This window comes from Pteropus medius, unplaced genomic scaffold, assembly GCF_902729225.1.
Source record: "Pteropus medius unplaced genomic scaffold, Ma_sr-lr_union100, whole genome shotgun sequence".
Classification (NCBI taxonomy): Eukaryota; Metazoa; Chordata; class Mammalia; order Chiroptera; family Pteropodidae; genus Pteropus; species Pteropus medius.
The window spans coordinates 24656610-24682016 of NW_024351073.1; the positions used below are offsets into that span (position 1 = coordinate 24656610).

Below are 25407 nucleotides of genomic sequence, written 5' to 3' on the forward strand. Positions count from 1 at the left end.
AGGACTCCACGCGCCCCGCCCGCTGCGAAAGGTTCTAGCGTCTAATTACCCTCCCTGCGGCAGGACGCCTGATGCTGTCAGCACACTCACAGTCAGAGCCACGTGTCCTTTTGCATGAGAAACATAATTATTTTCCTGCACGATTCTAAATGTTTCATTATCATCATTACATTGAGCATTAGTGCGGTTTTTTTTTGCATAAATAAGGTGTTATCTGCTGAGTTTTCGGAGGTGAAATTTACAAACTTTATTCCAACACAGAGCTGAGCGAGACAATCAGACGGCTGATCTCCCACAGCCTCGAAAAGCAGGATTCAGAGAGAGCTCATGAAATCCCTCTAAACAAAAAAAAAAAAAAAAAAGATGAGAACCAAACGAAAACCACAGTGACAGCGATCCATGCAGAATGGCCAGCAATGGACAGTCCAGTGGCGAGAACAGAACACACAGTGACCAGTCCTAACTCGGGTGCCATCCTTCTGAAAATATCCCTAAGCTGTCAGCGGTTGGAGGACTCATCTGCGACCTCAGCAGAACTTAGGGAGCGAGCGCCCCTCTCCAGGAGCAGAGAGAAGGAAGGGCGCCTCTCCGTTTATTCCGGAGCCGGGGGTGGGGCGGCCCAGAGAGCACACGGCACCGATCCATCCACTCGGCTTAGCCGCGTGTGAAACACACGCACGGAGCACACCCAAGGCCGCCGGAGGCCCCTGGGGCGGCGCCTGCGTGACCGGCCGAGACCCACCTTTCCCTCGGCCTTTTCCGTGGTCGTGAAGCGCCAAACCACCGACCTCCGCCTGGGCCCTGGTGTCCGGCATGGGGTTCAGGGACCAGGCCTCCCGCTCGGGGCATGTTGTTCTAAGCAGATATTCCGGCACGTGTCTGCCAGGAGGCGGTTCCACTTGGAAGGGGTAAATACGCACACGATAAATAACGACTTCACGGGAGGGGCCAGGAAGGCCAGGGTCTTGCCAGGAACGTGAACTTCCCCTGCGCAGCCTCTCGAAGCCCCGTGTTTTCAATTACGCCAGGCCGAATCTGTGTCGATGCTAATATGTTTGCATTGCTGGCTTTCATTTTGTTTTTCTATAACTCACTGCAGGATAGCAAAGTCAAAAATATACCGTTCTGATCAACAGGACACATCTGCGGTGAATCCACACAGAAGCAATTAATTTCCTGGTGGTATTTTTACACTGGGGGCCTGATGCGGGTCCCCATTATACAAACAAAAACTCCACAGCTCCTGCTGCCTGATAAAAAATAAATCAGATTGCGGAGGGCCGTTTGGCCTAGGACCGCTACAGGCTATGACTTGTAATGAGGCATCCGAACACTAATTACGGAGCTTATTAAAGAGAACCGTGGACTGGTACCGAGGTGCGCGCCCGCACCGCGCTGAAGCCCGGCGCCCGCACGCAGCCCACGCCCGCGCGCATCCGAGCCCGGAGGCGGCGGGGCTGCGTTGGGCGAACTCTTGGGGATCGATCTGACTGAGCGGCCGGTGAGAAGGACAAGTGCCGGGTGGCGACCGTCACGTGACATCGGGGCCTTCCCCCGGGAGCCGCTGCCCGGAGGGGCGGCGCGGCCCTGCATTTACTGTTGCCCTTGCTCTGAATTTTCTCTAAGGTTGCGAAGCAATATTCCAACGTCCTCTTTCAGGAGGGTGGGGGAAAGATTAATAAAAATGTGAAGAGCTGAGCCCATGTGAATTTGTTTAGTATTTCCCCTGGGACCTATCAACAATCGTGACATTTAGTCCTGACCTTGCAAATCCTCGGTAAATATTAATACGTCAGCTCGAGCGGGGCCGGGTTTCACTGGTGCTCCGAGCTCGGAGAACGCACGCGGCGGAGATGTGGGGCCGGGGAAGGCGGCGCATTGATTCACCTTCCACGGTGACAAATGGCAACGGCATTTCTCTGCCACAGCTGCGGACCGACACTTCAGATGCCTGTGCCTGCCTTTGTACAGCCTGCTGGAACCATCCCAAGACCGCAGTGGCAAGAGATTACAAAGGACGGAGCGCGAGCCGCAAGGGCAGAAATCGCGCTTTATGATCTGCGAGTCTGGAAATTTTAATAATGCGGGAGGGCCGCCGCGAGCCTGAGCCACGCCGCTTTGCCAGAAGCTGGGCCCTGGGACGAGGCCGGGAAGGGACAGCCTAGCTGCCCAGCCGGGGGCTCAGTCCGGCCTCCCTGACCAGGCCCGCACCATGCCACCTGCACGTGTGCGCCTGCAGACGGCCCGTTTCACTTAGGGGGTTGAAAAATGATGGTTGTGTTTTAATGTTGGCCCTATGTGTGATGCTGGTCTTTGGGGAGGTTTTATTTTCCTTGCTTCAAATTTAGATATCTATTATTGACTGTCCCCTCAAGTAGTCCGCAATGCCTGGGTGTCTGCTGCGGGCCAAGGGGGCCTCCCACGCTCCTACTGCGTCCAGGCACTGTGCTGCCGAGTTAATGCGTGATTAATTTTATTCATACGAATGTTAATCACTTCATTGTGGGATCTTTTTAACATTCTGTGCAGCAAGCACCTTTTTCATTTCTCTTGCCCACCACCTCGCAGATGTATTTAATATTTTCAGACAGTGCCGGAGCAAACCCAGGACCTGGCAATTAAGCATACGTTTAAAATTCAGTGACGAGCAAAGCTACAGTGGCGACACGCCAGCAAACAGGAGACGACACGGAGGAGAGCCAGCCACCCCGAGCCCGCAGCTGCCCCGCTCGGTCATTACGGGGGTCGGAGGCCCTTCCCAGGAGCGCCCAGGTGGGACGCAAACGCGCGGCGCAGGAAGGCGGCCAGCTCCCTCCGGGTCCGCGGGGCAGGTCCCGGGGTTCAGATGTAAACTGCGGCCGAGATTCCCACCACCGCGTTCCGCCGCTGACCCCGGGACCCTGCGCCGGTGGGGACGCTGGGGCGACAGGTCAGCGGCCCCAGGCCGGAGGCCAGCTGGGTGCCGGCTTCCTCCCACCGGCGCATGGTGCAGCCTGGCCATTGTGTCCCCGCACTCAGCCCCTGCGCGCAGGACGCTGGAAAAACGGATTAGAGCATCAGAGACGCCGGCGGAGTCCTCAGAAGACAAACAGCAGCGGCCAGAAAAAGCTGCCCCTTGTGTCCCGCCCTGCCCGGGTCAGCTCCAGCCCCGCCAGGACCCGCCTCCCCTTCGCAGGGGCACCTGGTGGGGCGGGGCCTGGGCCACAGTGCTCCTGGCGAGCATGATGCAGGCGACAGCCTGGGGGAATCCACCGCCCCCTGCCCGGTGCCCGAGAGTGAAATGGAGAGGTCACCTCGCTGTGCCGGGCCCCGCCCCCACGTCCCTCCCAGCATCAGGGCTACCTTGATCCTAAGACTTCCCATTTAAGACAGCTGCGTCATTTTAGGGTGCACAGGGCCTGGGCCACATGGCGACTTTCCTGGGTGGTGGAGCTCCTGAAACCAAGTATCTCAAGGCACTGGTACAAAGAGAAATGTATGGGTATGATACATCGACTGCAATTCAAAAGTTACTTTTTGTTTTCTGCGGGCCTCTAGGAGGATCTGGGCCCCCGGCCTGAGCCACCTGCGCCAGTGCTGGGCCTGCAGCTCTGTGCTGGTCCTCAGCGGGCCCATTCTAAGCGTTCCCAGGGATGTGGGCTGGGGGCATCTGTATCCCGCTTCAGAAGCTGGGGCACAAAAGGCCGCCAGCAGGCCCCAAAGGATGACCTCCGGGGCCTCTCAGCTCTGGAGCCATAATTAGAGCTGCTGGCTGGTGGGGGCTGCGGAATGCCTGTGGAAGGCCTGCAGAAGCCCCCCTCTCCCCTTGGGAGGCTGCTCATCAGACAGCCGGTGGGCAGCCTTAGCCCCAGGAATGATGCAGGGCTATCCCCCAATGTGGGCTTGGGGACCCCTCCAGGCAACTGGGTGCTGCCACCACTCCCCACTCCTGGGTGCATGCCCCCCACCTCTTAGCTCCATCTCCAAGCCACCAGCCTGGATTCGAGACTGGGCCCACTCTCTCCCCCCCACGCCTAGAGCCTGTCCTCCCATTGGGGCTAGGACTCACCCCCCAAACATTCTCGGAGTGTAGCAAGCTGTGGGACCACAAGGCCCGATCTCAGCATCAGGTACCCCCAAAACTTCTCTTTTGGGGCCCAAGGAAGCCTGAGAGCCTGCTGACTCATGTCAGTGCTGGCCCCTGAGATGTGGCCCCCACAGCACAGCAGGCGGGTCCCTAAGACCCTCATACCCCGAACCTCATGGAGCCACCCAACCCCTTCCAGCCCACAGCTTAGGGGTCCCCAATCAAAGCCACATTCCTGCTGACAAACTGGGCTCTGAAGACCAGGGCTCTGATGTCCGTGAATCAGTGGTCTCCCCTGGGCAGTGCCAGCCCAGCCCCACCCCCACCCTGCCTGGGGAACCAGGGGAAGGGAAGCAAAGATGAGTGGCTGGGGAGAGGGGGGCCCCCCTGCCCTCGCTCCTTTCCCTGCCCCCTCCCTCACTCTCCGGCACAGTCCCATCTACAAGGACGACTGAAACTTTACAGGGCATGATTCATAGGGTGGCACGCCCCTCGGAGCCACGGAGTGTATTACATTAATCAGTGTCAGACCACTAAAACCGAGATATGAATATGAATTCTCCATACTGCAGGCGAGATAAATGTGCTGGTGAATGTAATTGATCGGAGTGGGGAGGGAGGACGGCAGTGAGCTGAGGTTTCAGAGTCTCCAGCAGGTCAAGAGGGGGCGGGGCCTGCGCCCAGCCCCACTCCTCCCGCCAGAAACTGGGGGCAGTTGATCTACCGAGGCTGTGCCTCTGATGATCCCGTCACCTGGGCACCTGCCCGGGCTAGAGCAGAAAGAGGAGGGGTGGGGCTGGACTGTTACCCTACCCCCACCAAGACTCAACAGAGATTCTGTCCCCAACTCAGAGTATCCTTACTCTAGGAAGCCTGTTCCTCTCCCCAGGAGGAGGGAGCACCAGGATGCAAACACTGATTCTGGGGGCCTCCGTCACCCCTACTCCTCCCTTCAAACCGCAGAACGACAGCCATCCTCTGAGGCTATCCCCGGCCAGGGCCGGAGAGCACCTTCGCAAGTACAGAAAGCTGCGGAGAAACTTCCACTTTAGCTTTTCAAGAACAGGGGGTTTGCATCTACCCCCAGATATTCCAGGAGCGGAAATGCTGCATGCACAGCTATCCCCGAGGTGGCAACAGGACCCCGGGCCGCACACACCTGGGTGGCTATGTGGTCGGAAAAGATGAGAATATAAACAAACAGCACACGAAAAACAAAGATGCTGCTCTCGGTGCTCAATTAAAAATTAATTTCTAGCTTTTCCCTCAAAACAAGTACCTCCAAGGCTGGAGATCTGATTTCTTTGTATGGGAAGCTTCTCCCGTCCCCATGGGGTTCTGAGGCCCGGAACCCCTCCATTGAGTAGTGCTGGCCCAGCAAACCAGGCAACAGCACTATGGGTCTTAAACGGGCATAAACAATGAATGGACTTACAGGATCCCCAAGCAGCTGGTGCTGCCTGGAGCACCTTGAGTCTGAGAAAGGAGAGGGCGGAGTCCGGCCAAGGGACTCAAACTGCCCCCCCTGAACCCTGTACCGCTTCCCGAGATTCCACCTGGAAGGGATCTTCCCGCGCACTGGACACCAGAGCAGCGTGTCTGTGGGCCAAAGACACGATTCCTCCTCAGAGGCACAGGACACAGCTGGTCAGAGCTCTCTGGAGGGCTGTCGCCAAGGACACGGGATCCATCTGGCCCCAGCGGTTGGTCAGGGTGTTCCATTCCAAGAACTGAGGAATGGGGAGCCCAGGGCTGTGGTGATCCCCAAGCCCCAGCGTGGAGGACTGGAAAAGAAGTTCTCTCTGAACTGGCAAGCCCCACCTGAGACAATAACAAACGCTCCGCAAGCAACCTGCCACTCACTTCTCTCCCCCCGGATGTCAGCAGCCTACCCCAGGACTCAAACGAGTGGGTGGCACCCAAGAACACAGGAAATCCCCAGCACCATAAGTCGAGGTTCGCACCCACGGCACCCCCAAAGGCCCAGCACCCCCAGATTCTGCGCCCCTCGCCAGGAGCGAGATCCGCGCCTCAGCCAGGACCCCATTCCGCTTTCGGCCTATAGAGGGCGCTTCGAGCACGTCCATTCGGGCTGGAAGCGGCTCCACTGCGGCCGCAGACCGCGCGCCGGCCGGCCAGCCCTCCGTTCCCCACGCGGCCCCCACCTGCTACCGCCCTCGCGCCTTCCGCCCCTAAAAGAACGGAGGAGGGGGCGGCTGGAGAAGGAGGAGAGCTCCGGGGAACGCGGCTCCTGGGGTGGCGTCCCCTCGTCCTCGGAGCTAGCCGCCCGTTGTGCTGGCAGCAGAGCCCCGAGACAGACGGCCACGCCCTGCCCACTAGCAGCCCCCGACGTCGGGTCCGGAAAGAGTTCGAGAGCGAATATGGAGATGGCGTGGGAGGTCTTTTCCGACGCCCGGCTCCGGCTCCGGCTCCGGCTCCGGCTCCGGCTCGGCCTCTTCCCCACTGGGCAGGTCCGCAGCAGCCCGCACCCTTTCTCTCCTGGCAGTTTTGGAAATGTTTGCTTTCTTGGTTTTCTCAAATTCAACGCAAAAGTCGTCTGCTCCCTGTTCGGGGTGCCCGCTGCTGCGCGTCTCGCTCCAAACGCACCGTGCTCTGTCCTCAAAGGCTTGGGGCCATCATCCTCCAGGGCGCACGCGGGCCTGCGCTGTCCCGCGGTTTCCTCCCTCGCTCCCAGCTGCCCGCTGGCCTGACCAAGGCCATCTGGGGGGTCGTCTGCGTCCCTGCTCGCTCACTCAGCGCGCCCCGTGCAAGGCGCGGTTTAAAAGGGCGTCCCTGGGATAGGAGAGTCTTCTTTCTTTACGGGCCCCCAATACCGAGCCCCGTGGCTCACAGGCCCAAGGGAACACCCCGCGGCGCTGCATCCCTGCGCTCCATCAGAGGGGTTCAAAAGAGCCTTCGAATTTCTCCACGTTTGATTTACCCAAATAACTAAGAAGTACATTAGAAGCACATTAGAAAATTTCATACTCCATTATGTCTTCATTCTACCCATGAACGGCCCCACGCCACAATGCACTGTCGAGACAACTAGGTATAAATTGATTTCAAACCCCAAGTTCTCCTTTGGGGACACGACTGGAAATTCTCCCCCCACAGGTACCCGCTTTAAGAAATCGTTTTGTAAACTGCCTAATATCAAACTCATTTCTGTCCTGAGAAAGACACGTCCAGACATACACATGAATGGTTAGTATCCAACTGCCACCGGGAAACTGCACTAATGACATCACAGACTCCACGACCAAGAGTGAGAAACACCCGCCTCCGGGGCGCAGACTCCCAGGGCCTGTCCTCCCCAAGCCACAGGCACTCGGGCCGGCCAGGATTCCGGGGACACCCCCAGCCACACACAGCAGCAGGAGCAGCAGGCACCATTTCATTGAGTTTATTAGACAAAAATATATGATTTAGACAAGTTTGCTGACGCGCTATGTACAATCTGAAATCACTCTATATACAGAAAGAAAGAAAAAAAGACACAAGCACGTGGGGGCATTTACCGAACGATAATCAACGCAGCCCGCGGTGACAGCCGCCTAGCCCAGCCGTGGGCAGAGGCTGGCGGCCTGGACGGGCTCGGCCGGGATGAGCCCCTTTCTGCAGAAAGAGACGGATGGGAGTCGTTGAGGTCGTTGCCCAGTTTGTCCTTTACACTGGTCTGAATTATTTGTCTTAATTCCTCCCTCATCCCCTCCCTCCCGAACTCCTCCCCCCTCCCCCCGCAAAAATAAAGGAAGACCCTGAATCAGGCGGACGGGAGGGCTGCTAGGATCCGCGGCGTTCCCTCCTGCGGGGCCAGTGAGCTGCGGGGGAAACAGCAAGACAAGAAGGAAAACGCAGTCAGGATGCACGCTGGGACCCCGCGTCGCCGGTTTTGCCCGCCGAGCAACCGGGAGGCGGGGTCGCCTGCCCCTCGCGGCTCCCGGCTCGGGAGAAACGCGGACGGACCCAGCTGGCCCGGTGCGCGGGGCGGGAGAACAGCCCCGATTCAACAAGGACCGCGCGACCCCATCGCCGCCAGGCCCTGCTCCCTCCCCTGCCCGGTGGTAAAAGCCAACGGCACTCACTTCTCGCGAACCGGCTGGAAGGGCGACTTTAACTGCTGCGGCGACGAGTCCGGCGGAGGGACAAGGTCTCTCTCTGCGAGGGTGGGGGACAGGCAGCGTCAGGACCGGGGGACAGGCGGGGAGGGGATGGCAGTGGGACGCGAGCCTCCTCCCCGGCCCATCCCGCTCCCTCCCGCCGCTGGGGCAAGGTATCCACCAGAAGCACCCCCTCCTCCGCCCCGCACGCGCGGCTCTGTCCCGAAGGCCGCCGGCCTTGGCCTCGCTGCCCGAATTCAGGCGAGGGTCACCCCTCAGCCGGGCTCCGCGGCCACCGCCTCGCTTCTTCCCGGGCTGGCGCCCCTCCCCCTCACTGCTACCCAACCGCGCGCCACGCTCCCTCCGGAGTCTGGAATCCTGGCCCTGGAGCGAAGGAAGTCCCCGGGCGCCTTACCTGGGAGCGCGGGGCTGCTGCGGGCCGAGGCCTTGTCGCCGTGGAGCACCCCCGCGGCCACGGGGACGGGCGGCGGCGGCGGCGCGGGTAGGTGCGGGCCGTGGGGTGCGGCGTGGGGCGCGCCGACGCCCAGGAAGGAGCGCATGTTGAGCAGTGAGCCCTGCGCCAGGAAGGCGCCGTTGGTCCAGTTGGAGAACTTGCCGATGTGGCAGGTGTACAGTCCGTGGCTGGGCAGGAAAGCGGGGTGCTGCAGCGGCGCGCCCGCGGGCGGCCCGTGCGCGCCCGGATGGCCGGCGGGCGGCGGCGGCGAGGCCTTGGGCGCGCCGTCGGGGCTCGTGGCGGTCTCTGCCAGGGACCAGATCTTGGGCTTGCTGTGCGGGGCGCCCTGCAGGCAGCCTGCCGCGACGCCTGGGCCCAGCAGGCGCGTGCTGCCAGGCTCCGGGACCTCTTTGGCCAGGCCCAGGGGCGAGTCCTGCGGCTTGAGCGCGTCGGCGGCCGCCAGCGGCGAGCCCTGGTCCCGGGCGAGGGGGGCGGGCGCTGCGGGCGCGCGCGGCGGTTCGGCCTTGTCTTCATCGTCCTCGTTACTCTGGTCGCCGTCGTGCTCGTCGATCTTGTCGATGTCGATGCTCTCCAGGTCGATCTCCTCGTCGTCCTCGGCCTTCTCGGGGTCGCCCTCCGTGTCGCTTCCGAAGAGGGCGCCGTCCTCTTGGTCCTTGCTGCGCGCGCCCCACGTCACCTTGTTCTCCTTCTTGAGGCGCCGGCGCGCGTTGGCGAACCAGGTGGAGACCTGCGTGAGGGTCATCTTGGTGATGATGGCCAGCATGATCTTCTCGCCCTTGGTGGGGTAGGGGTTCTTGCGGTGCTCGTTGAGCCAGGCCTTGAGCGTGCTGGTGCTCTCGCGCGTGGCGTTCTTGGGCCTCCCCGGGTCTCCGTACTGGAACTGGCCGTAGGGGTAGTAGGCCGGCGCCGTGTGGGCGGCGAAGGTGGCGGGGTGCACCCCGGGGTTGTCCTTGAGTTCATACTGTGAGCCCTGCGACCGCGCGGCCCGGCGAGGCCGAGGAGAGAGAGAGAAAGAGAGAGATGAGTGCCCAGAACCGCGAAGTCGGGGTGGGCGGCGGGGGCTCCGCTGAGAGCAGAGGCCCCAGGGCCGGCGGCGCTCAGACCAGGAGCTGCCTCCGGGAGCGGCGCTTCCACCGACCCTGGAGAGCTTGCTGTCACTCAAGAAAAGTTCCAGAATCCTTGCCTCTGGAAGGCCACAGAAGAGCCGGGCCCCTAGGATTTCCCGAGGCCGCCCACCCCCACTCGCAGCCCCCGCCGACTCCAGAAGCCAGATTTCCAAGTTTACCTCGCAGTAGCTGGAGGGGAAAACCTTTCAACTAGGCCGATAAAACAGCTTCTCCAAACCTAAAGAACCCACAGCCCGCGCCCCCACCCTTCGACCCCGAGGGGGTCAAACACAACAAACCACCGGGGCTTCTCCCGGCCCCAATCCTCCAGCAATTTAAAATGAAAGCACAGCTCCTTCCAGCTTCCACGTTAATCTGCATATAATGGCGCACCCACACTTACAGGCCTAAAGTGGTGACAGGTCTTTTAAAATTTTAATCCCGGCCATCATTGACAACAATAACAAAACACCATTTTTTTTTTTTTAACACAAAAGGAGGGCTCATCCGGTGAAATATTAACGCCACCGCGCCGGCGAGCAGGATCCGGTTTCCCGGGCCTCTGCTACTTTATCTGCGAAGTTTGCCTGAGCTCCGCAGCCAGCAGCACAGACTGCGCCCAAGCACTTAGAGGCCCTGATTTATTTGCAATCAATATTCTTTTTATCATGGGTAGTAAAACAGCGAGTCAAATTATCCCATCAAGGTTTTTTGGTAAATAACATTTTGTCTTCCTAACGACCTCATTAGACCTCTTTATTACCATAAATCGTCCAGACAGACGTTCACCCACATTTTAGCTTTCGACTCCCAAACTCCGTCCTAAAGGCTTGGAAACCCGGGCCAGACGGCAGAGTTTCGGGTTCAGCTTCCTTTACAAGAACGGGCAAGAGACCACGGAGAGACACACCTTAAGGGGGGACTACAGAGAAAGTCCCCCCCTTAGCAAAAAAATATTGATCCTCTCCCTTCCCCATGACTACAATAGGGGCAGGTCCTCACTACAGAGCCACCCCCCCAAAAAAACCCGGGGGGGGGTGTCCCAGAAGGCACATATCTTACTTGAAATTTCTGTAAAATATTCTAATCTTCCACGGACCATTCTCCACTTGCTATGCGAGCGGAAGGGGGTCCCATCTCAAAGTTGTAAGGAGCAGATTTCTGTGACTAATTCGTCCGGTGGTCGAAGCCTCAGAGAAAAGGGCTCCTTGGGCAGATTTCGTTTTTGCCTAATCTTTTTAAAAATGTACTTTGCCCTTCTCGAATGATTTTGGTCGTGACCATAAAGAACACATCGCCGCCTCGTCTCTGGGGCAACTCTCTTCGAAAGGACACCTTGTGCATGTCTCACGGCCGGCTGGCCGGCGGGCTGGCGTCGCGGCCGCGGGGACAAAATGGGAGCGGATCCCTTTCGATAGCAAAGGATCTGAGAAGCAGCCGCGGTTGCTCTCAGAGGCTTTCTTTCCAAAACTACAAGAAAAAGTTACAGGAAAACACACCGGCCGCCTTGCTGGCCGGCGTACGGTGGGCGAGTATTTGTTTCTCGCCTTTTTCGGGGAGTGAGAGACGAGGGAGAGGGGGGAGCCCCCAAACTACGTTACCCGCCCGCAGCAGCGCAAGGGGTACAGGTCACCAGCAGCCCGAACTTCAGCCGGACCCTTCACCAGACCAAGGAAAATAGGTCCTGTGGCCCTCGCGGTCCCGCGGCGCCCCTCCCCCACGTGACCCCCGGCGTGGACACCCGGAGGACACCATTTATTTTCAGCCCAGGACACCGTCTTCTTTAACCTCCATTATGTCACGCAAATGAAATGAAAACTTTGGCAACTTACGAAAGTCAAAGCAAACACCATTTTAGACGCCCCCCAAATATTTCAACTTAATTTTCTCCCTAAATCTCCAGTTTGCACAGACGCCATTAAGACAACCCTCGGGCCCGTCCGATCGCCATTGTTACGCTGATTTTGACCGCCAGCTCCGGGCTTGAAACCCGGAGGCGACGGCGTGGCCTCGGCTTCGGGGGGAGACGCTGAGTCTCCCCGGCCCTGCCCAAAGCCGCGGCGGTCGCGCGGCGCTCTGGAGGGCGGGAGCGGGTTCCGGGAAAGCGGGCCGCGCAGCCAGAGCCCGGCCGCCGGGCCCGGGAGCCGGACGAGCGCGGCCCCGACCTCCGGGGCGGGCCGCGCGCCCCGGGCCTGCTCCCGCGCGGCCTCTTGACTCCCGCCGAGACCTCGTTCGCCGCCGGCCTCCCGCCTGCCCGGCCGAGATCGCCGGGCCGGAGCCCGCCGGCCTCTTTGCGCGACCCAGGGCGCCGCCGCCTCGCCACCGCGGGCAGGGCCGCTCGCGCTCCTCGCCCCAGCCGGCCCCGCCCGCCCGCCGCCGTCCCCCGCGCGCGCGCCGCCTCGCCGGAGCCCCCGGCCCGGGGCGCTGGGGCCGGAGGGGAGAGGCCGCCCGGGCGAGCAGGGCGCGCGGCCGCCGGGCGCACTCACCATCTGCGAGAAGAGGCTGAGGTCGGCGGCGTAGGGCAGGAAGGCGCTGTAGTTGGGCGCGCCCGCGTAGGGTCCGGCCGCCGCGTACATGCCCAGCACCGAGGTGACCGCGGCCGCGCCCGCGCCCGCGCCCAGCTCCGCCGCCCCCGGCCGGCCCGACGAGGCGGCAGCGGCGGCCGCGGCGGCTGCAGCCAGCACTCCCGGGCGCTCTCCGCCGTAGGCGCCGGGCCCCGCGGCGCTCAGGTACTGCGGGTATCCCAGCTGCGGGAAGGACATGTCCGCGGACTCGGCGGCGGCGGCGGCGGCGGGCAAGTATTAAAGAGGCGGGGGCGGGAGGGGGTGCACGGGGCAGGCGCGGGGAGGGCGGCGGGCGGCGGGCCGGGCGCGCTCGGGCCGGCCCGAAGGCGGGGGCCGGTGGCTGCTCCTCGGCCCGGTGCTCGCTGGCGCCCGGCTCCCGGCTGCGCCCGGATCCGCGGTCCCGCGCCGACTGCGGCGGCCGCCCTCCGCTCGGCGGCGGGGCTTTCAGACACAATTTGAAGTTGATGCTTTGATTGGCATCCCCTTGAGCGCTGGCCCCGCCCCCCGGCTCCCCTCCCGCCCCCTCTCTGCCTGCCGCCCGCCCTCGCCGGCCGCTCCCGCCCCTCCCGGCGAGCACGTGGTGCCCCGCGCCGGCCGGGCCACCTCCGCCCGCGGTGAGCGCGCGAGCGGCGGGTGCGGGCCTGGCGGCCGCGGGCCCCTTCCCCGCCGGCCCCCGCGGCTGTCTGACAACCTGTCGACACCGGTTCACAGCTGTCGGACACCGGGGTCTGCTGTTTCGAAGCCGAGGTGTGTCCGCCGTTTCACAAAAAACATCTCGGCGCCTGCTTTTCCACGGTTGGGGAGGCGGGGAAGGGGCTGGCGGGGGCGCGGTGACAGTCGACCAGGAGCGGCCTCTGCTCCCAGGTCGGCTGGCCTTTGCTTTCCCGAACATCCTGCAGACGTGCATCCCGGTGCCCTCGGCGTTCCACTGAACCGGCGCGGCGTGACACCCGACACGGGCGTGGCGTTCCCGGGCCCCCCACAAGTATTAACGGGTCATCTGGCAACGACCGGCCTCGCTGCACTTGGAGGATCGGGGAGAGGCCGAGTCCTGCCGGCTTCCTCTATCGTGGAAACTTTGAGAACGGGAACCGTAGCTGAGAAGCTGCTCGCTGGCGGAAGCAGATGATTCTACGGTCGTGGGTTCTTGGGGGCGGGGGACCTTTTCTTCACGGAGACAGCACCAAAACAGCGGGAGGGAAACCTGGCTGCCCGTCGTGGCGATGGGAGAAGCCACCGTGGCCTGGGCGGCCCTCGTTCGTCCACTAGGTGTGCAGATGCAGGAAGTGAACTTGAGCGGAACGCGCCGGCCCGAGGCGGCGCCGAGCAGGCCTGGGACGGGACGTGCCTCTTCTCTCTCCATCTTCCGCCCCCAGAAAGAGCCAGCGGACGAGGCTGGGCGCGGCGCGCTCCAGAATGGCTCCCGGTCGCCAGGGGCCTGGCCGCCCCAGGGCGCAGACGTCGGGTGCGCGGTCCCCCTTCGTCCTGTGCCCGGACAGGTAGGGTAGGCCTCCCCCGAGCTGCGCTCGCCGGCTTGGTCCTGGCAGCCCAGGTGGGGAGCGCGCCCAGGGTACCCGCAGGGACCCCTGGGGCCACCTTGCTCCCCATCTGTCACGCGGCAGCCAGAGCACAGTCGCACACTCCCTGCTGCTTCGTTCCGGCAGAGTGGACTCCGCAGGAGTTTCATCCACGGACTTGGGTGGTGGCCTCGGTTTAGGCCCTTTGGGGCTCTCAGGAATGAGGCGGAACTTTGGGCCTGGTCGGCAGCACGCTTTGCCCCTGGGGTGACCTGGACACCGACCGGGGCCCTCTCCCCTAGTTCTGCCTCCAGTTGGCCTAGATCGGGGAGCCCCAGGGACTCCTGCAGCAGTGGGAAGGCTTCTGTTTCCCCATTTTGGGGCCTGAGGACAGACACGGAGCCACTGCCTGTAATTAGCAACAAAAATGCCCATAATAGTAATTACTAATCACCAGCTCCTAATGAGGCTGTAATTCCTCTGCTCAGAGTCAGACTTTCTCCTGTTCCTGTGGCTGTCGCCCCTCCCCCCCCCAGGAGCCCTGCTCCTTCCAGAACCCGCCTCCCCCCAACTGCCTGGGCTCCTTTCCTGCTGTGGCAGACTCCAGGGATCAGGAATGGGCACTTGAAGCTCCCTCTGGGAAGTCCCTAACTGCAGCTTCTTCCTGCTTCCCACCCGCCTCCAAGGGCCATCTACCCCTTCTCCCCCGCATCCAAAGCAGATCAGAGCCCCGCTGGCTCCACCACCGTCCTGTTTAGCAAACTCCAGTGTCACATTTCAGGGCAACAGGTAAACACAGGTGAGATAAGCCCTCCTGTGTGACCCAGAGTGAAGTGGAATGTAAGCCAGTGTCAGGATGCAGACACCAGCATCCGCCACCTCCTTCCCACTCCCTGGCAGCAAAGGCCCACCTTGGCTTCTGCCACCCTGTAGCTTTCAGAACCTGGGGTTTTGTTGGGGGGGGCGGTGCGTGTAGGGGCAGCAGGCTTTGTCTTGACCTTGGACCAGCCCGGCAATGCCACCCTACAGTGCTCTGCCTGTATGCCTCCATTCAGGTCATGAGATGACTGTAGACTCCTGAAGACACCAGGTATGTGAGCTGGAAAAACCCACCTGGAAACGCCGCCTGAGGACTAGCCAGTTATGGAGCGATTAGAACTAGCAAGGACTGTGGACTTGCCCCAAGGGAGCCACAGAGAGAGCCGGGGCACCCGGTGACTGTAGCTATTCTCTGCCCAGGGCCAGGGACTGGGGCCCTAACAGACCCTGGGGGACTTAGCTGCCTCTTCCCTTCTCTTCTTGGCCCCCTACCCAGAAACTTGCATGAAGAGAACTAAGAAGCAATGAGAAACCTGCATGGGAAGCAGCTCGCTGGAGAGGGGGCTGGAGAGGCGGCAAGGACCCAGGGCTCCAGTGGCTGAGGTTCCCCAAAGAGAGTCCTCCCTCCAGCCCTCCACTCTGTTTAGCATCAAAGGCTAAGCTAGGTGGAGGTGGACCCAGGGTGCCCAGCCAGGAGAGAAGCTCCATCCTGGAGGCTGGGTCCGACTTGACTGTGCTCTTAATGCGGTCAAGCTCACCAGCTCCGCCCTTCCGGTTGGCAATGACCCTGGGCCAGCCTGAGAGCTGGAGACGCCCGGGGCTTTAGGAAGGAGGAGCCAGGTCCAGGCACAGGTGGAGGACTGGCAGTGGGGCTCCGGTGGCCACAGACGAGCCCCGACGGCCTCCAGCCCTGGGGCTCTGGGCGGGCAAGCTGGGAGAACCCCGCTTCCCAGACCCTCAGCCCGTCTCCGCCTGACACAGAGGTGGGTCAGGCAGGCCCGTGCTGGTCTGGAGGCTGCTCCTGTCCTGGGCGGCCTTCCTCCTTGTCTCTCCACCACTGAGCCAAGGGCAGGGCCGCCGAGCGGTGCATAGCCAGACCTAGGGGTCGCTGCGCGGCCGGCTCGGTCTGGCAGCCCCATGCTCCGTGAAGAACGCCGGGCAGTGCCAGTCGAAAGGGACCTTCTGGCTATAAGGCCAGGACTCTGGTGCTCCGGCTGGGACGTGGGTGTCCGCTGTCACCTGTGTGTGTGTGCATGGGCGTCAGGGACTCCTGTGTGCCGTGGCTGGAAAGTGGCTGAGGTGGGGGGTCTGTGGAGAGGCCCGAGGTGGGGAGGTGGTGGAGAACGGAGGGGAGGTTGGTGAACAAGATGCATTTGAACCAAGTTGACTTTTAAACAAGTTCCAAGGCCTGATGGAAAGTCGCAGCTCCTCACCGTTATTGGAGGTGGGGTAGCTTTCCAACTGGGGGACACTTGGGATCACCGCTCGAGTGTCCTTTTTCCTGTCCTTAGCCCCACACCAGGTAGTCTCTGCTCCCCTCCAGATACCTCCCTCATATCTCCAAAAGGGTGACATTGAACAAGCCACACGTCGCCCTCATTCACAGTTGCATTTCATCCGAAATATTTCTCCACCGTTTTGCAGCCCCCCTGACCTGGGTCTGGAGAAGGGCGGAAGTGAATGGGGGGGCCGCCTACTCCCTAGAGTCCAAGGTGGATCCGCCTTTGGGGGGCGGGGCGAGGCAACGGAGACCAACTTGGGTGCTGTGGGGCAGCGTGCGGCCTCGTTGCCTGCCTCTCAAAATGGACAGTCTTTGCTGTGTGGATGGCGGGCTGCAGCTCCGGTGGTGTGGAATGGGGGGCGGAGGAGGGGTGAGAGGGGGTGCCCCGATCCCCGACCCGGGCCAGCCCCCCCCCCCGCCACAAGCGCCCTGATTTATGAGTCTTGTTAAATCCTCGTTAGGACTTCGCACCTTTCTCCAGCAGGACCCAGGAAACCACCAGACTCTGCGCAGGGGGACGAGCGTGGGACAGTCCCTGGCAGCCCAGCCCCGCGCTGGAGCGCACAGCTGTAACCCCGGTGCCCCTGGCGTCAAGCTAGGGCGGGCGTCGGGCCGGCGCGCTGATCCTGCTGCCGCTGGGCCTGACCGCGGGGTCTGCAGCCGGCGTCCCCTGCCACGCCAAGTCCAAGTCCGGCGCTTCTGCTGCCTCTGGGCCGAGGGTAGCACCCAGTGGGCGCTGCGAGCCGAGCGCGGGGCTGTGGGGACTGCACGGCGAGGCGGGCGCGCTCTGCGGACTGGCCGAGTGCGGCCGGCGGGAGGAGCCGCCCGGAGCGGAGGGACAGCGGGGAAGGGCAAGGCCCATAAGCGGCGCACGGCGCTGACGGCCGGACGCTCCGGGAGGAGCCCGGATGGAGCTGGGGCTCGGCTCCCGGAGGCGGTGGGCGGGCGGCGTGAGCCGGAGCTTCCCACCGCCGCAGAGCGGAGAGATGGACCGCGGTGGCCCAGCCCCGAGTCCCGATGTCGCTGACCCCGAGCGTCGGGGAAGTGAATCGCATGCGTGTGCGCACACGTAAATATTTTATAAACCTCCCCTTAATTAACCAGATCGTTTCCACTCTGCCTCCAGGATGATCGACAGCGCGGCGCGAGGGTTTTCAGGGAGTGTCATCTGATGTCACCAGACGGTGGCCGGGGGCAGCGGTAGATCGCGCGGCAGCTGCCCTCCTGTTTACTTCTCCGCCGTGTTCCTGGAGGGCCCCATTATGCAGCGTTTCATTAGTTCGCGTTTGTGTCTCACCCGTCCCAGACCGATGCCATCCCGGAGCCAGGCGGTGTAAACGCCGGCAGGACAGGTGTGCCCGCCACGCTCGGGAACGCGGTCTGACCAACGCGCGCGGGGCGGCCACGCAGCGGCCGGCAGCTCCCGCAGCCGCGGGGCGCACATCAAAGCCGGCGGGACTTGTGCGTCCCCCTGAGCGCGGCCCTGGTTCGGGCTCCTGGGGCCATTACAGGGGGCCGGGCTTTCCGCAAGGGGGTGGGGGGGTGATGAGCGACTTCATTTTGCTCAAATCCTGCGGCCCTGGGGCCTGTGCTGGCCTCCCCAGCGCCTGGGGTTCGGGGCGGGGCTCGCCCCGGGCCCGGGGCTGTGTGGGAGGAAGGTCGTCGTGAGTGACTTCCTGTCGGGCCCACAAAGCCCTTCACTAGGGCGCTGAGCACACAGCCCCAACTTCTGGAATAGGCAGTCCCGGGGCCCCACCCCCGTGCTGTGCCCGCGGCTCTTCCTTCTTGAAGTGACCTCTGTGGAGCGCTTGTAAGTCTATCCCGCCAGCCACCAGGGACTTCGTTTAAAGCTTTCTTTTTTTGTCAGGAATAAGAGATTGTTCATCTTTAACTAGACCTCATAGAAATTATGATTCAACAGCAGTGTATATTTAATTAGAGTAATCTCACTTGAATTTAATTACCTAATGAATTATTTGTTTAAAAGGTAGGACATCTTGTTTGCAGGCCCCTGATAAGAACTCGCGTGATAAGGACCTTGCTGTGAAGGAGGTGAGCCTTAAGGTCGCTGTTTTAACCCTTTGAGTGTGTGACTGTTACCGCACTACCGAAACACCGGCCACGGGCGCCCGAAGGACCCAGGGCAGGTGGCCCCGTGCTGGCCACACAGCAGCTGCTCTGTTACGTGCACGGGTCCCTTTGGAAATTAGTAACTCCTGGCTTTGTGCCCCGTCAGTCTAGTTTATCTTGAAACGTATTTCATTTTGCCCTCGGCAGCATTTTCGAGTGCGAGACGACGTTCGGGACTTGTTTCGTGACGAGTGTTTGCGAGGACGTGGTGCGCCCCTCAGGAGGACTGTCCCCCAGCTGCCGGGTCCCCGAGGCCTCCACACCAGCAACAGGAAGGCACCCCAGCCATCAGACTTACGGGAAGGAGGGCTGGCGTCACCCAGACTTTGACCTGCACCCTTAATTCCTAAACCGTGGAACAACTCTTGTTTCCTTGTGTCTTCCAAAACCAAGAGGAGGTCACTCCGAGCCATGCCACCCCTTCGGCGGGGCTCTGACACCGCCTGCCTTGGCAGCGCCAGTGGCCGGCGTGGCTAACAGGGTTCGTAGCCCGACTCACAGAGGGCGGAGTGCGACCTGCTCGAAATCTCACAGGGTTTCTGCGTTTTCTGTGCTCGAGATGCTCCAGAAGCAGACTGGTTCATCTCCTCCTCTGTCCCAGGCCCTGGACCGAATTTTCTAGCCCTGGGTGATGGAATTTCAGCCCAGAAAAGCAGGCATGGGGCGGAGTGGAGACGGTCCCACCCTCTCACCGAAGCGAGAATGGGAAATGAGAACACCTCATATCCACGTGGTTTAATTTCACTGTCGTTTTCATTAATATTTCATTAATCAAATAATTTACTTTAATTGCAGATTTGGTCACCATTGTCCCATAAATATTCAATGGTATTAATATGGTGTTCAACTAAGGAGAAATGGGCTTAAAAGAAAAATACGACGCTGATAAGAATTATTAATTTTTTGTTTCTTTTTCAAACCCCTGATTTTTATCATTGCTATGCATTTTGAAATCGATGCCATGACAGCCAGTAGTGGTTAAATTATAATATAAACAATCACATTTAATTATGGTTACAATACCATCTTTCTTCCAAAGAACCAGATCTACATGCATACATATTTTAAACTTATTTAGAATTTACTCCACACATCCTTCCAAATGACAAGTGACAGTAAGAACCAGAAAAGACATGAGATAATAGGTTAGGAATGATAACACACTCCTCAGATCCGAGCAAATGCAAGGGCGATTTGCCGGTAAAACCCTCAAAGGGAATGATACGTGTGGGATGAAGAAGCCGCAAATGCTAAGTGGCACATTTACGCTGGACTCTGCTAAAAATGTGTGAAATTTAGACCGTATAGTATTCTGTGCCCCGTGACTTTCTATCAGCCCTCAATCACTTATATTGTTAAAGATAAAACCTACCTACTAGAAATGGCTTTTAGAAACACCAGTAGACGAATATTTGCCCACTCAACATCCTAGGTAGAAAGTTTCATGCACCGGAGTTTCTAAGAATGTGTGCACCTGAAGTCACCTATCGATAGGCTAAAATCTGTTCATCGAAGGGACATCAGCTCAACTAAAATGCCCAGCGGGGGCCCTCCCCACGGGGACTTCAGCGTGGTTTCTCGGGGTTCCAGAGACCTTCAGCCCTGCCTGTGCTCTCCAGGCACGCCCTGATGGAAAAGAGCAAGCTGGGGAATGGAAGTGGGTCCAAGGGGAAAGCTTTCTGCATCTTGAGCCCCAGAGGGTCCTGGTCTGCTGCTCTTCAGGGCTCGCCTTGAACTTCACTGTAACCCATGGCCATCTCCAGAGCTGCTTCAGAGTTCAGGATTCTTGGCCAGATTCTACCACCTCCCCGCTCCTGTCCTAGTGTAAGAAAAACCACGTAAAGAGGCCTCAAGCTCCTGGACCCCAATCCTCCGCCAGCTTTGAGAACATGATACACCCATGACCAAAAAGGAGGTCGATCTGGGCAGTCCCCGGGGCCAGGAAGCGTCCCTTCTGCCATCTGTGTTCTTCTGCGTGCCCTGCCCCAGGCCCCAGTTTCGGAGGCCCTCATGCTGACCAAGGCGGCCACGGTGCATCTGCCCCCGCTCCGCCCCCGCCAAGAGAAACCCAGGCAGTCTGTGGTCCCCTCTGCTGGGTATAAGCTGGGTGACTGGCAGGCTAATCCTCGCTCTTAATTGGACCTAGGGTGACTGTTAATTGACAGCGATGAGGGAACGAAATCTCTTGCACAGGGAATATTTACATTTTAATAAGGGCCCATGAGTGCTTTGACCCCAAGCTCCTAGGAGAGACCCACACTCTGGATGGAGGGTGGGGCGGGGGAGAGTCCTTTTTCCCAAACTCTCTTTGAAGGAAGGTTTGACACCCCCCTGGCCAAGGTCATTCCTCAGATGCAGCCAACTGGAAAGAGGCAAGTTTAGCGCGGCCTTCAGAATCCTGCCTAGCATCTCAGGCTGCTCCGGCTGCCATGACAAAACTCTACACGCCGGGTGGCATCGGCTGGAGAATGTATGTTCTCAGGCTGAAGCCCGAGGTCAAGATGTCGGCAGGTTCCATTTCTTCTCAGGCCTCTCTCCTTGGCGTGCAGGTGGCCTCCTCCTCACTGTGTCCCCATGTGGCCTTTTCTCTGTGCTGGTGCATCCGTGTCCACACTGGTCAGACTGGATGAGGCCTTCCTTCCACCCCGCCAAAAGGGCTAACTTAATCACATCTGTAAGGGCTCCATCTCAAAATACAGTCCTGTTTCAATGCACTGAGGGTCAGACCCTCCACGTGTGCATTTTGAGAGGTCACAGGTCAGCCCGTCACAGCATCCGTGGCCACTTTCCCGCCCGACCCCAAGTAGCACCGGGGGTCACTAGCTGGAGCTACATTTCTTCCTCCCTTTTATTAGGTTTGTTTCGGGTACAGCACAATGGTTAGACACATATAGTTTAGTACCCCAGTACTCTAACTTTACTGCATTTGTTTCCGACGCTGAGATACATGCTCTAGCTTTTGGAGCAGAAGCTCCTAGAAGCAGCTCTGGAGTCCGGCCCCACCCGCTTCGACATTAAAGAAAATGACGACACCTTCGTTAAAACCGGAACAAACATTTGCAGTGTCGGGTGGTTACATCATTTCCTATGCTGACACTTCGGTGTCGGGTATTCTGAAGGCTAAACGTAGCCGCCCTGGCACAGGCTACTCAGCTGTGCAAGGGCTTCAGATCCGCGTGGTTTGCAGGCTCTCTAGACAGGAAGGGTCAGATGGGACGCGGGCACGTTTGAGAAAATGAACTCCAACCTGAGCCCAAGTGACTCCTCTGGCTTCCCTGAGCTTGGTCCCCAGAGGGTGGCTTTCTCCCCGATGGAGATTCACCCCTGTAATCTTGACATCGCGTGTCACAGCAAAGTGTCAGAGGTGTCCGTGAAGCCCACTCCCCTGGCTTCTCAGGAGAGGGAGCCTGCAGTAGCTCGGCCGTGATGCGAATCTGCCTGGGTCGTAGGGTGGGGTGCCGTGGGCGTGCCTCAGGCTCTGGCCAGGAAAGAATTGCTCTAAAAAGAGGAAACGTGAGCCCGACCCTGTCACCGCCGGCAAACGCATCATCGCCAGGGCGCTGGGTGGCAAGGAAACATCAGTGACCCTTTCGCAAGCTGAGACTGTGTGACATTATCTCCCGCACCGAGTTAAGTGGTTTGGCTAAGGTCACTTAGCCAGTGCGCAGAAAATCCAGGACTGGAGCCCGGGCGCCCAGCTCGGCAGCCTGCACGCAGGGCCGGGGTGCCCTGAGCCGCCCACCTCCCAACCCCCTGGGGATCCCCTGCTGCGCCGCGCCCGGGTCCAGCTGTGGCCGGCCGCTCTCAGGGGCCCCTGACTCTCCCCCACGCCTTTCCTCGTCCGTTTTCCCTTTACGCCCTTGGCAAACGCTTGTGGAGGACGATTGTGAGAAACGGTGCCTCGCGCTGTGGGGGGAGCCGGGATAAACTAGCCCATTGTCTGGCTAGCCAGGGCGAGCGTCCGGGTGAGAGCCGCGGGCCCTGCCGGGTAGCTAGCTTTCGCCTCTGCTCCAGAGCGCCCACCTCTCCCCTGGCCGTGTGAGCGGGGGGCCCGCACGCCCCGCAGACCCCGCGCCCGACCCCGCGCCCGCGTCGCCAGCAGGGTGTCCTGGGAGCACGGAGCACGTCCTGCCGCTCGGCCTCTGCCCCGCGCTGCGTCACGCCGGCGGCCGGCCCTCCGTGGGGGCGACCGAGTCCAGAGCCGGGTGCTCACGGGGCAGGCCATCGGGCGTCCCCGGAGCCAGGCCAGCCGGCAGTGTGGCTGCGCCGAGAGCTTCAGACGCGGGGCTTCGGCACGACTGTCCTCGTCCCCGGCCCCGGGACGCGGCCCTCCCTGACCTTGTGCTTTCTCTGTTAACCAGCTCGGAAGTCGTTGCGCCGAACTCGCTTGCGGGGGGCCGAGCGACGGATCCAGGCTGCACGCGAACACCGGGGGGCGGACGTCCAAGGCCAGTGGATCCACAGGGCCGGTTCCTCCGGCCAGGAGGAGCGTCGGCCCCGGGCCTCGCTCCCGCCTTCTAGAGCTTTCCGGCGTTCCTCGGCTTGCAGACTCGTCGCCCCAACCTGTGCCTTCGCCTTCACATGCACCTCCCCGCGGGCTGCGTCCAAATCGCCCTTTTCGTGAGGCTGCCAGTCACCCCGAGTGAGGCGCCACCCTGCGCCAGTGTGACCTCATCCCCACTAACTGCGTCCGCAAGGCCCCTGTTCCCACATCGGATCATGTTCCGAAGCAATGCGGGTCAGGACGTGGGCAAACCAACCTGGGGGGGACACAGTTCAACGCATGCGCACCTCATCGAGGACTCTCCACCTTAACTTCCATCGGTCAAGTAACAGCAGTCGTCGTCCCCCACTGGACCTGGGACCCCAGGGACCCTGACCTAGAAAACGGTCCCTTCTGTCCCTGAGGAGAGGGAGCCATGGCCTGCCACTTGAGCCAGCTCTGAAGGACAACACAGGGCGTTCCGTAGCGGGCATGACCGGTCTGGGGAAGTGGCGAGGACATGGGGGAGGCTGCGGCACAGGGGTCAGTGAGGACGCGGTGGACGCCGGGCTGCGGCACAGTGGCTTCAGCAGCACGTGAGAGTTTGGACTTCATTCTGGGCAGTGAGGGGGCAGCACAGGTATCTGAGGAGGAGGGGGCAGGATCAGATGTGCCCATGGGAATGAAGACTGATTCAGTTCGGAGCTGTGGGGCTGAACACATCTCTGTACGTGGGAGCGAGCGGCCAGCCTGGCCACCGCCCCGGGCACCAGGACTCTGTGTCCCCCCGCGTGCCGGAGCACTTCTGTGGGTGCATGAGGAGGACGGGGGCGGCCTCCCGCCACCTGCGGGGTCCCGGCGTCGGCTCAGGAGCACCTGCGCGGGCAGGAGGAGGCCGGCGTGGGGACTCAGGGGCCCTGCTCCGTGTCCTGTGGCCGGAGCACTGCACTTCCCTCCCTTACATCTCGAATTTCCAGGGAAGATTTTGTTTGAACAAAGGATTTCGTGCCTGAACACAAACTCGGGGGGTTGTCGACCTACGTGATTGTCGGAGTGTCTGTTCTGTTACCTTCCGGCGATGTGACGATGGGCGGACATCTTCTCATCTGTGAAGGGGCCGTGTTGGCACGTGTCCTTCCTCCGGTCAGACTCGGCCACCGGGACGCATAGTCGCAGCTCTCATGACATCATGCGGCCGCTCCTCTATGACGTATAAAATGCGACATCAAATGGAAGGCTGGGACGGCAGTGGCACGGGGACAGTCATGCCGTCCCACGAAGCCAGTCACCCGACTACCGTCACTGATGCGGATGGAGATAATGTGCTCTCTAGCCTTCCCTCGGCGTCCAAACATCCGGGCTGCAGCACGGAGCTGACAGCTTCATTGGGGACAAGATGAACGGACCACGGCTAGAATGTGGGATGACAATCCTTCCGCAGTACGTCGGGAAACTCCTGGTGGGCATGTGAGAGCCTGGAGTCCAACGTCGCAGGAAGAAAACGATGCTTCCATCCGGCTTCCTTGCTGACGCCACAATGCATGATGCAAAACGTTATCTCCCATACCGCAGTGACACGTCCGTTCACACACTTTATCCCCCACCCTGACCTGGCGCCTTCACTTGAGGACGAACTTGGCGGAGCTTCCAGAAGTGGGGTAGGTTTTCCCTGCACAGAGAGGGGAAGGACGTTCTCTATTGCCACCGCTGAGTCAGCAGCCGGGCAGGGGAAAGGCTCGTTGCTCTGCAGTCAATTTCTGGACCGCCCGCAGCTGGCCGCTGACACCCCTGCGTGGCCAGGTTACGTGGGAAGGTAAGCGAAAACAGCCCGTTAAGACCCCGATGAGCCCCCCGGGAAGATCGCGTCTCATCAGAAGGGGGGGATTCGTGGGGCGGTGCGTTCGTGTGAGTCGTCTGCGGGTGCAGAGCTGTCGCCACACGGGATGACAGTCTCTACTCCTCCCGGCACATTCGGCGATTTATTGAGACACTGCGAGGCCATAACGTATATTTATTTCAAGAATTCGCTCATCGATGACTTTCTGTAAATTCTTCCTTGCCCCCAAATCACCCGCCTCATCTTTACATCCAGCCAAGCCTCGCCACCTCCCACCTGCCATGCAAATCTGCGACCGAAGTTTCCCAAAAAGCCTTATTAGAAAAAACAGCAAGTCACTTTGCCACCCGAGTCGCCCTCATTTTATTCCCTGCTAAAGTAGCCATGGCTCCGTCTGACTACGGAGTGAGCAGTGAAAGAGTCTCAAATCCTTCACAAACATATGCCTCCAGGGGGGAAGGAATTTACCCGGGGAAGCTGGAGAGACTCGAGCGGCCGGGGGTCCGTCCTCGCATCCCAGGACGTCCGGGTTAAGGCAATGCAGGGCTCCTTGGCAGAGAGAGCGTATGCTCTGGGCGAAACGTTTGATTGGCATCTGCCTGGACCTATCAGTCATTGCTCCCGTGGCTTCCACCTTCCAGCCCACGGACCTCAGGCCAGACCGGTCTCCTCCTTTCCAAGCCCATCTTCCATTCCTTGGTCGTCGAAATCCAGCTGGGAAGCCCATACATTATCCTGCAATTCTAAAACTCTGCGATCTCCCGGGAAGCATGTTAAAATTCATGGACCTTGCCTAGAGATCTTCC

The 25407-nt window shown here is 60.5% G+C and overlaps 1 protein-coding gene and 1 long non-coding RNA gene across 4 annotated transcripts in view; one reads left to right on the forward strand and one right to left on the reverse strand.

The window, feature by feature from the left end:
- IRX1 (iroquois homeobox 1) overlaps positions 1-12761 on the reverse strand; it is a 16716-nt gene extending 3955 nt beyond the window's left edge. Inside the window, exons 1-4 of one of the 2 annotated variants that reach the window (XM_039842821.1) lie at positions 12237-12761; positions 8585-9614; positions 8155-8227; positions 7457-7890 (exon numbers count right to left, since the gene is read on the reverse strand). In XM_039842821.1, the coding sequence (XP_039698755.1) occupies positions 7833-7890; positions 8155-8227; positions 8585-9614; positions 12237-12512 (1437 nt within the window). In that variant the 5' untranslated portion in view covers positions 12513-12761 and the 3' untranslated portion in view covers positions 7457-7832. Of the gene's footprint in view, positions 1-7456; positions 7891-8154; positions 8228-8584; positions 9615-12236 lie in introns of those variants that run through there. The other variant, XM_039842820.1, reaches the window with a different exon arrangement.
- Positions 12762-12891: 130 nt separating this feature from the next.
- On the forward strand, positions 12892-19289 carry LOC120586296 (uncharacterized). 2 transcript variants are annotated; one of them, XR_005648683.1, is made up of 3 exons: positions 12892-13061; positions 16636-18203; positions 18429-19289. It is a non-coding gene; the product is annotated as an uncharacterized LOC120586296 (long non-coding RNA). The 2 variants fall into 2 exon arrangements; XR_005648682.1 differs by lacking the exon at positions 12892-13061 and having other exon boundaries at positions 16002-18203.
- Positions 19290-25407: the final 6118 nt, after the last annotated feature.